This window comes from Rhamphochromis longiceps, linkage group LG19 (genome assembly GCF_057381845.1).
Source record: "Rhamphochromis longiceps isolate RC_006_pf linkage group LG19, R_longiceps_female_GT1.1, whole genome shotgun sequence".
Taxonomy (NCBI): Eukaryota; Metazoa; Chordata; class Actinopteri; order Cichliformes; family Cichlidae; genus Rhamphochromis; species Rhamphochromis longiceps.
Window position 1 is genome coordinate 8,064,931 of NC_140575.1, and position 11,163 is coordinate 8,076,093.

Below are 11,163 nucleotides of genomic sequence, written 5' to 3' on the forward strand. Positions count from 1 at the left end.
CCAATCGACCAAACAAAAAGTAGAATTACAAGCTAGAGAGAAACACTCCCGTGTCAAGAGAATTCTAATGATCTAATCCACTATGGACTTGAATATATTTTTACCTTTTACTGTGTCTATTGCAAGGAAAGATGGTGTTCAGTAAAGGCAAGATTCTTGCTGTTTTCACTGAACTTGTGATATTAATTATCCAGGTGAAAACCACCTGCTGTCCTCTGCTGTCCTTTCTACACAGTAGAAAGTAGAAAGAAGAGAACCTACTATCCTTAAACTTAAAAAGGGAAGATTTAAATGTGTAACCACTCACAAACAGCTTGCCTTCTTATTATGTTTTGTTAAAAGACATGTAGATTAAATTGCTTGTTGCCTGAATCTCCTGCCCAGACCAACCTAAATGAATAACAGAACAGTCTAACATCCATAGTGATATTAACCAATCACTGAAGCTCTACACACATACTTGAGCCTCGCTGAGCCCAAGTTCCAGCATCTCCAGGGACTTGCGGATCATGTGCGATTTTTCCTCCACGAGAACGCCCTCCTCATCCTGCTTCAGGCAGCGCAACGTGCCCAGAAGGCCCTCCAGGATGGAGTGGTGCTCTTGCTTCAGGGCCTCCAATCCTTGAATCACCTGCTTGGTCCGGGAAATGATCTCATCCTGGGACAGCTTCTCCCCAGGATCCTCCTCCTCCTTCACACACACCATGGTGGACATGTCCTCACGCATCCTGCAGAGAAAGCGAATAAATTAACATAACAGGAAAAAAGGTTGCATTAAAATATTTTGTCTTGGAAGTCCTCATAACACAAGATTCCTTACAGGCTCTAATGAGGGAGGGAAAGGAATTTTCTACGGACACTAAAAACAGCGTGTTGTCATGTAAAGATGGTATCCACTTGTCTTATGACTGTCACAGATGTTTAACATGGTAAAAAACTAACAGCAGACCATGAAAACAGGATTCAGCAGAAATGTGACATAGTGGTTAAAGGACAAACAGGTAACCTTTTTCTTCAAAGTCACAATCCTCTGACCTTTTCTTGTCTCATGGCCAAATAAACAGCCTTTCATGACGATGACTCATCTCATAAAATCAATTATGCTGCAAGTGAGAAACGGCTCTGGTTTATGAAAAGGTCAGACAATGTGTTTCTGACTGGACGGCTACTGGGACAGGGGTGTAGGAAGCTCACTTTGAGGGAATTGGTAGGAAAAGTCTGTGCTTCTTCAGCTCTACACACAAAGGTGCCTTGAAAAGAGGCCCTGACTGAAGCACCTGTTTTGAAAAGCTCGTGAAAGCAGCATCAGCAGAGGTTTGTAGTAGAAGACGGAGCATGATTGAAGATTACCACTTGTAAAGTGTTCTAAAAACAAAACAAAAAAACAAACTTAAGAATCACCATTTAAGATTGTTTAATAAAAAGCAGGTCTTAGGTTCAGCTGTCATTAAAAGTTTAAACCAAACCAAAGAAGTTAAATGTTGTGCCTGTTTGACAGTAAAACCCGGATCTGAGGTTTGTGGTCTGTGAGTGGTTTACAGATAACAGATTAGAGGGGACAGACAGGAAAACTCAGAGGAACTTGTAGACATTTTCTGCTGCACAACAAACTCACTTTGACCACTTTAAACAAATGTTGGCCGTCACATTTTCTTTTATGATAGTCATCTATTAACTGCACTCGTATCTAGTCAGCTGACAATCTACTATGATCCAAGTTCAGAAAAATCTACTATAAAATGTAAACAACTATTATTCCCAGAAGCTGCAAAATACAGTCATACAGACCCCAGACTCATTCATGAGTCGCCCATAACAATAGTGCTGCTATTGCCTCTCTCAACACACTATGCACTCCTTCCTGACTTTATCTGCTATATATTCATCTCACACACACACACACACACACACACACACACATAAGAGGATTATGACTGAGCGCTTTGGCAGCAGTTGTAGCGAGCTGCCTAATAAATCTCTGCAAGCACACACGACTGAAACGGCACGGTCTCAGCTGAATAATTACAGAAACACTGAATAAAGTTACATTTTAAAGTATGTTCCATTGAAAAATACAGAAAGAAAACCCGTGGGTGTGAATGAGCCAACATTGGTCTTATCTTTGACGGTGCAGTGACACAGTGAGTTGAACCGACCGAGCCTACCTCAGTAGAAAAGCCGCTATGATGTCAAAGGGAGACTGCAGACTTGCCCTGAGCAGATTTCACATTTTACTTAAAGAAGAGGAAACAACGAGGTAAAAAAATACGTTGAGACGAGACAGACCGAGGAAGGGCAGCAGCTCTGATCGCTCCATGTGACTCAGCAACCGGCCCTGCAGCCTATCAGCTGAGCAGGAAGCAGGAAGCTGCTTGCAGAAGGAGGTGGAAAAGAGCAGCTCCAGGCAAAAAGAACGGTGAAGTATGGGTTGCATTTGAAATGATCTTGGCAAATACAGGAAAAGCTTTCAAATGCGTTATTAGCAAGATCCATAAAAAGCCAGACTTTCAGGGATTTTTCCTTGTACTGAAAACTGTATTACTATTAGTTACAAAAAAAAACCTGTATTTCAGAGAAAATGAAACAGAAAAAGCTCTTTCAACTGAATTAAATCTTTTTAAAGAAGGAAAAAAGTAAGAAATGTACAGAAAGGATTTACTGAAATTTCAACTACTGTTTTAGGCACAAGAAGAACTCTGAATATTCAAACTTGAGCTTTGGGAAGTTAAATGGGCATTTCTCATTTTTTATTCTCTTAACCCTTTATCGAAAACCGGGCCACTGCTTATATGTCAGTCATTTTATCAGAAAAAAAAATTCCCAGAACCTTCAATCCATTCATTTTCTGCAACTTCTGAGTCACAGAGGCGGCACTCTAAACCAAGAGTGCCCTGACCTCCCACCCTGCATACAGAGGAGTCTGGATAGACATAATCTCTCCACCACTTCCTCCCAGTTTGACACAGCACAAAAGCCTCACCTAAAAGCCATTTAGGTGTTCCAATTAGATGTGCAAACCACCTTAACTGGTTCCTTTCAGAGAAGACAAGCAGCTCTATTCTGAACCACTCCCAAATGACCGAGATCCTCACCAGATCTATAAAAGTGAGCTTGAATGACCTTAAGAATTAACTCGTTTTGCACCATTTTTAATCCACAAATTCCTCCTTTCAGCTGTTTGGAAAGTGAGCCATGGCCTCAGATTTCATCCCAGCCAATTCACCCTCAGCTGCAAAACACCCTGATGCTCAATGAGGTCAATGGGATCACATCATCTGGAAAAAGCACAGACATGACCCGGAGACCACCAAAATCAGTGACAAAAGCCCAGCCCTGGGCAAAGTCTGAAACCCACTTCGACACTAGCTAATAACCTGCAATGTAAACCAAGGTCTCACTATGGTTGCGCCAAAGCAACCTGCAACAACAGACCAATAATTCCCAAACTACTTCCCAGCTTTCTCCAACTCCACAAAATACATTTAAGGTAAAATATTTACATGGCTTTTTCCCCTAGTCAAATATACAGTGGGGCAAAAAAGTATTTAGTCAGCCACCGATTGTGCAAGTTCCCCCACCTAAAATGATGACAGAGGTCAGTAATTTGCACCAGAGGTACACTTCAACTATGAGAGACAGAATGTGAAAAAAAAAAAAATAAAAAAATATAAAAAAAAAAAATCCATGAATCCACATGGTAGGATTTGTAAAGAATTCATTCGTAAATCAGGGTGGAAAATAAGTATTTGGTCAATAACAAAAATACAACTCAATACTTTGTAACATAACCTTTGTTGGCAATAACAGAGGTCAAACGTTTACTATAGGTCTTTACCAGGTTTGCACATACAGTAGCTGGTATTTTGGCCCATTCCTCCATGCAGATCTTCTCGAGAGCAGTGATGTTTTGGGGCTGTCGCCGAGCAACACGGACTTTCAACTCCCGCCACAGATTTTCTATGGGGTTGAGGTCTGGAGACTGGCTAGGCCACTCCAGGACTTTCAAATGCTTCTTACTCCTTTGTTGCCCGGGCGGTGTGTTTTGGATCATTGTCATGTTGGAAGACCCAGCCTCGTTTCATCTTCAAAGTTCTCACTGATGGAAGGAGGTTTTGGCTCAAAATCTCACGATACATGGCCCCATTCATTCTGGCCTTAACACGGATCAGTCGTCCTGTCCCCTTGGCAGAAAAACAGCCCCATAGCATGATGTTTCCACCCCCATGCTTCACAGTAGGTATGGTGTTCTTGGGATGCAACTCAGTATTCTTCTTCCTCCAAACACGACAAGTTGAGTTTATACCAAAAAGTTCTACTTTGGTTTCATCTGACCACATGACATTCTCCCAATCCTCTGCTGTATCATCCATGTGCTCTCTGGCAAACTTCAGACGGGCCTGGACATGCACTGGCTTCAGCAGCGGAACACGTCTGGCACTGCGGGATTTGATTCCCTGCCGTTGTAGTGTTACTGATGGTGACCTTTGTTACTTTGGTCTAGGGCTGCCACAAACGATTATTTTGATAGTCGACTAGTCACCGATTATTTTTGCGATTAGTCGACTAATCAGATCATCATCCATTGGACGTACAGCGTACAGCTTATTGCACCAGCAGCATCTGGTCTTATATAACTATCATTAGCTTACAGCTTGAAGTGTTTGTGCTAACTAAAAATAAAGACAAGATGGTAGTTTATTAATTTTTAATGAAATTTGCAGATTGTTTCGGTGAAGTTTAATAAACTCCTTGCTTTCTAAAATATAACAGGACACCGGAGTATATTCTCCAGCGTCTCACACTTCTGATAATCAGCTGTCTGCTTGACAGTTTTAGCTGTGCAAAAACTATAACTTTAATCTCAGCCAAACCGATTTACTCAGGAACAAATAAAATACTAAAGAAAGCCAAACAATAACATTTTTAAGTTATCTAAGTGATAGATAGATAGATATATATATATATATATATATATCTATCTATATATATTTTTTTTTTTTTAACCTGACTAGCGAAAGACGGCGTGGGTTTGAAAACGATTTGCCGGGAGTCCAGTGTTCTCACGGCTCTAGTTAGCCTTGCCCCCGCCTAGCTAACGAGCTAGTGGGTAACAGACGTCTCCGAAAACGTCGAAGCGCTTTTGAAAATACGTGGTGTCTTGATAAACTGAGCAGATATTTGAGGTTTACACAGCTACATTCTCGCCTGAAAATATGTTAAACGTTTATTTTGTGACCCAGAAAGAATAATAAGAGTAAAGTTAAAACTAACTAGCTGCCGCCATTGTTGACAACTGCGCTGGGCTGCGCTATGAATTCTGGGACACAGCTTCTTCTTCTTCGGGGTTTAACGGCAGCTGGCATCCTTGTACATGCAGTGCTGCCATCTTCTGTTTCAGTCCGTTATTACACTCTTAAATCCTACTATTATTATTCCTGCGTCCTTTGTGATCTTACAAAGCTTCAAACGATGCGTCGACTATTAAATTAGTCGTCGACGATTTTAATAGTCGACATAATCGTGACTAGTCGACTAATCGTGGCAGCCCTACTTTGGTCCCAGCTCTCTGCAGGTCATTCACCAGGTCCCCCCGTGTGGTTCTGGGATCTTTGCTCACCGTTCTCATGATCATTTTGACCCCACGGGATGAGATCTTGCGTGGAGCCCCAGATCGAGGGAGATTATCAGTGGTCTTGTATGTCTTCCATTTTCTGATGATTGCTCCCACAGTTGATTTTTTTCACACCAAGCTGCTTGCCTATTGTAGATTCACTCTTCCCAGTCTGGTGCAGGTCTACAATACTTTTCCTGGTGTCCTTCGAAAGCTCTTTGGTCTTGGCCATGGCAGAGTTTGGAGTCTGACTGTTTGAAGCTGTGGACAGGTGTCTTTTATACAGATGATGAGTTCAAACAGGTGCCATTCATACAGGTAACGAGTGGGGGACAGAAAAGCTTCTTACAGAAGACGTTACAGGTCTGTGAGAGCCAGAGATTTTCCTTGTTTGAGGTGACCAAATACTTATTTGCCACCCTGATTTACGAATAAATTCTTTACAAATCCTACCATGTGAATTCATGGATTTTTTTTTCACATTCTGTCTCTCACAGTTGAAGTGTACCTCTGGTGCAAATTACTGACCTCTGTCATCATTTTAAGTGGGGGAACTTGCACAATCGGTGGCTGACTAAATACTTTTTTGCCCCACTGTATTTAGGTGCCATCATATTTGAAAAATCTAAGAAACTAATCTTCACATTTAATCTTTGCATAAATAGCAGAAACCCAAACCACAAAGAACTACAGAGGCGACCGTTACCACTACAGGCCATGTAATACAGAAGTGAGAGTGACAGCATAAGCATTGTTTTCCTGTTCAGATCCAACAGTCTTTTATCTCTGGGATTAGATCAGTCTCCACACATAAAGCACCACAGGAGGAAGGCAGGGAAAACTATTTTCAAAGTCAACTTTTGAAATGTAAATAGCTTGCTTGAAGCGCAGCACCCGGAGACGCTGCAGTTCTTTATGTAAGCATGCTAAGGCGGTTATCTGAGGTGATGGGGATGCTGAAGACAAACGTGGTGGCAGTGGATAGAGGGGGAAAAAAATGAGGAAGGAGTTATGGTTGGGACCGATGGAGAAGTGAAATAGAAAGTAAGTGTAGGTTTTTATGCATGAGGATGGAGCCGGCGGCAGAAAAGCAGCACTCAAAGAACAGTCTTAGTCAGCAAAGTGTGGGCACAGCTGCTTTATTTAATAAAAAAAGAAGAACAAAGAGCCTCTAAAAGTTTCTTTTACTGAACTATTTTACTGAAGCTTTGTTTGTTTGACTGCTCAACCCACAATTTAAATAATACAGCATTTCTTCTACTTGTTCCCTGTAAATAAAGGAGAGAAAAAACAAAACAACATTTACTGTTTAGAACCTCGTACCAGTCTGTCTGGTACAAATAGCTCAAAGAACTGGATAGGGTAGTTAATAACAGCAGCTCAATACTTTTCCCTGGCTGAAGACAAAGGAAAGCACAACACACCACAAATCTGTCCCACCCAGTCTGAATACATTTACTAGCTCTGAGTATAAGCACTCATTTACAGCCGAATGCCAAGTAGTCTCGTCTTTATTCCCGTCTTACTTCTATCTATCTTTTCGCTGTTAAGCTTTTTTATTTCCCCACCAGCTCTAATTGTTTGGAGAACAGGTAGTGCTTATCTGCCTGCTGTGGACAAAAAACAAAACACCCACGATAATCACTGTAAAGTCAGGATTCAACTTTTGACAAAGCAAAAACAATAAGCTAATGGGCACCCTTCATCCAAATCGATGACTCTTTTCACATTAAAATAGACGCATCAATTAAAGCTTCTGTAACAATAGTCTGTTGTATATATTGTGCTGTATCCCTGTGTTTTATGTGGCCTCAATTCTACAAAACATCACTAGCTATTAGCTAAGTGTGAATCTTAGCTCATTTGGTTAGTTTCAGAGACCAAAAAAGGGTTTAAGAAATCGGAAAGTCACAACATGACATTGTACCGGTGAGAAACAGGAAATGACCTGTGTGACTGGTGTTAACAATGAACAAATTTAGTCCTGGGTGCAGATTAGGACAACAAAGAGAGTGTGGTGTTCTAAATGAACCCAACAGAAAACCTTGCTGTCTAAAAAAACAAAACAAATCATCGTGTGAATTCACTTGCTGCAGTCTTAACGTGTTAAACTGTGTCATCACCATTTCTTACTTCTGATAAGAACTCCAGTGACAAGAGCGCCAAATTACTTTTGCATGTGCAAGCTCTGAGCAAGAGATAAAATGTATCATTCAAATAAGTGAAGCAGTTTAAGATGCTGTGATCCAAAGAGCCGGCAGTGGTACCGCTTCTTACTCCAGCAACCCAAAGGATTAATGATTCAGAAAGACACTCGCTGATTTTATTATATGACTTTCTGCAGACTCTCCGTGGATTAAAGTTTTAAATTCTAAGTCTGTAATATTTGAGGTCAGCTGAGTTTAGAATGGGAAACTTCCTCCCAGGCTTCTCAATAAACCTGTCAGTGTTGATATGTGAACATCTCCTTGACATAAATCTTAAAAGATTAGGAAGTTTAAAATTAGGAATTTTAGGACCACTTAGAGAAAAATCAAAGACTATCCAATTCAGTGAGATTGCTGCTAATAAAATGCTAAAACCTTCTTAATAATTATCTGGCCGTCATGATGTTATTTACCATAGCCCATAAGCTAACTTCATATCAAAGGCCTGTGAGGAATATCACTCACTTTTCACTACAGTATATTAGGTGAATTAGTGCTCTTGGTTTTCTGTTCTTTTCTTGCAGCAAAAGGTTGCAACCTTAACATGGTGCTACCCAGTGTTATCCTACTAGAGTCACTAATGTTTCACAAAAACAGACAGCCCCTGGTCTTAAAATAGATGAAAAAAAAGGAAGTGCCAGTTTCATAGAGGTTGGTTTAAGGAAATGACAGTCACTTTTACTAACAAATAAAGATCTTTAGATCCACTGAAACCCTACTTGATTAAGACAGACAGAGAGAGAGAGAGAGAGAGAGAGAGAGAGAGAGAGAGAGAGAGAGAGAGAGAGATGTGTGGGCACCATTCATAAAATTGATGTTGTGCAAAGAAAGGGAAAAAAGCTTGAAAAAAATATCCATTATGGTTTGCATTTATGTAAAATATTGGCCATAGATCATTATTGATGCCAAAAAACAAAAAAGAAAGAAAAACAAGTATTGCTTGTGTAGTAATTCAGCTATTAATGCACAATTTACACCACAGTAAGCAACAGTAGATGTGAATGCAGGTGTGTAAGATTTTAGTGAGGTCATGTTATTTGTATGCTCATTCACATCTCGTTTTGTGCTAATAACCAGTCAATTCTTCTATTAGTTCATCAACAGAAAACCACCTGATTTCTGGCTGGGGGGATTTTAAGACCTCACCATTAACCAGCTCTGGGAACCTGGAAATAATAACAAAGTTGTACTCATTGCTGTGCTCATCTGCAGAAGTGAAGTAAAACCTGCAGCCATTAAAATCAAATCTGCTGCAGCCACACAAAACTGTCATTGCTACCCAGCAGCACTCAACCCACTCATCTGGGCCGACAACAAGCTGCCTCAGGTGTAGCAAAGGGGGTGTTTAGCCCTTAGGGAGGGGCCCTGCAGGTTGTCATGAGTGCACCTTTGGGTGTATTAAACGTTAAACATGGCAGGGCAGAGAAGAATGCTTGTGTATTTCCGTGCAGACTGAAAATGTGTAACTACATACCCCCAAACTGCCCCAAATCTCAAAATATCCATAGATGCTTCTCAGTCTTTTTGGTTTCCCAGCTGTGGGTACCACAGTGAGATCCACTGTCCCCCTAAAGCTGTCTGCGCAACACAGGCAGCTTTCACAGCTCTGACTCCCCTCTGAATATCAATGAAAGGATACAGCTAACTATCACATGACAAATGGTCATCATCAAGATTTAATCCCACCGCAGTAGCCGACAGAAGCTCGTTTCCACAGGCTGACAGGCGTGTTTTAGTCGGGTCCGTGTCGCTGTAAGTTTGTGCTGCTTTGTCCGAGCTATATAGCGTACAAATGATTAAACCTGAAGAACCAGTTAAACCATACTTTCTTGTAACACAGACCAAACCTCGGGGCCAACTCCGACCTAGCCCTCTAAATGAGTTAATGTGCTTGCGATGTCTAATTCCTGCAACTAACGTAAACACCGACCACAGAACAAGCAGACAATTCCATAAAAAATGGTTACAAAGACTACATAACGTTAGTAGTATACATACCTATGTTTTGGTAAATGACACTTTAAGAAACGCGTGATAAGAGAAGCAAGTGGCTTATTAGCTATTAACAGCATTCCAAGTAATACACGGAGCCATTCTTACCGTTCTCTGGGACATCCGTTGCCAATGTAGCTCGACTTCAATGTTCCTCTTCCCCTTTTAAATCACGTCTTTTCTAAATGGGATTTTTTCTTTTGGCCGACAGCCCGTGTAGAGTGTAAAAGAAGCGTAAGAAATATACTAAGTTAAAAAAAACAATTTTCACACTGTCTTTGTCTGCTAGGATGTGTTTTGCCTTCTGACGCCGGGCTTCACTGCATCAACCTCGTTAATGTTGACCAGCTAGCTACATAGCTAATCACCTAGCTATCTGTCAAAACAGCGATTTCAGTCAGCCGTTCAAGAGAAGCGAGTATTTTCCGCTGCTTCCATGACAGGAACTGCTCTGTCAAACTAGCCTGACAAGGGCTTCATGGGGCGGAATAAAAAGTTCATTAGTCCCCCATGGAGATGACAGCTCCTCAGTGCTGTAGCTGGCTGAATGACTAACCGCACAGTACGCGAAAATGGCGTTACCCGGCACCCCCCTGCTCCTCTGGCAGCACTGATGTCATCCAGGCCAGATTAAAGGGAAAGCTGTGGTGCGAGTTCAGGCTCCATATTTATTACCGGAAAAACAAGAAGCACAAAGTGCATGGTGCACAATACTCCAATATATCTACTTAAATAAAAGTAGCCTATGCCTATAATGGTAAAATTGTTAAATTGGAGGTTCATTAGATATTTTATGGTAGAGGTTAGAGGTAGGCGGATCGATCCAAATATTTGAATTGTGTCGAATAATTATTTTATTTATTTGGAAATAAAAAGAAAAACATCAAACATGTACTATGAAATGTTTGTCCCTTTTTGTGTTAACTGTCACTAGTTTTTTGTAGCCTACAATACAGTTAACCCAAAGTGCTTTAGAGACAGACACATTTACATTCCAGGTCTCAAAAATATTTAGACCAAATGATTCATCTGGAAAATAACTGTCCATCCATCTTCTGTTAAGGGGTTGCAGGAGGCTGGAGCCTTTCCCAGCTAACATAGGGCTAAAGGCGGGGTACACCCTGGACAGGTCGTGGTCTGTCCCAGGTCTTATAAAGAGAGAGAGACAGATAACCATTTACACTCACATTCTTTAATTTCTTGTATTTATCGTAGGTGGTCAGCACCGATCTCACTGAGAGGATATCACAGGTTGTCTTTGTTTTGACACAAACTGGGTGTAACAGTTGAATCTGCTTTATAATGTATCTATAACCCCTGCACCAAGAAAAAAAACAAAAACCCTCTTGACCA

At 41.0% G+C, this 11,163-nt stretch overlaps 1 protein-coding gene across 5 annotated transcripts in view; it reads right to left on the reverse strand.

Moving 5' to 3' along the window:
* Nucleotides 1-11,163, reverse strand: part of klc1a (kinesin light chain 1a) — a 56,187-nt gene that overhangs the window by 31,871 nt on the left and 13,153 nt on the right. For 2 of the 5 annotated variants that reach the window (XM_085392267.1, XM_085392263.1), the window contains exons 1-2: nucleotides 9,919-10,397; nucleotides 461-728 (exon numbers count right to left, since the gene is read on the reverse strand). In XM_085392267.1, the coding sequence (XP_085248393.1) occupies nucleotides 461-727 (267 nt within the window). In that variant the 5' untranslated portion in view covers nucleotide 728; nucleotides 9,919-10,397. Of the gene's footprint in view, nucleotides 1-460; nucleotides 729-2,165; nucleotides 2,304-9,918; nucleotides 10,399-11,163 lie in introns of those variants that run through there. The other 3 variants (XM_085392264.1, XM_085392268.1, XM_085392266.1) reach the window with 3 other exon arrangements.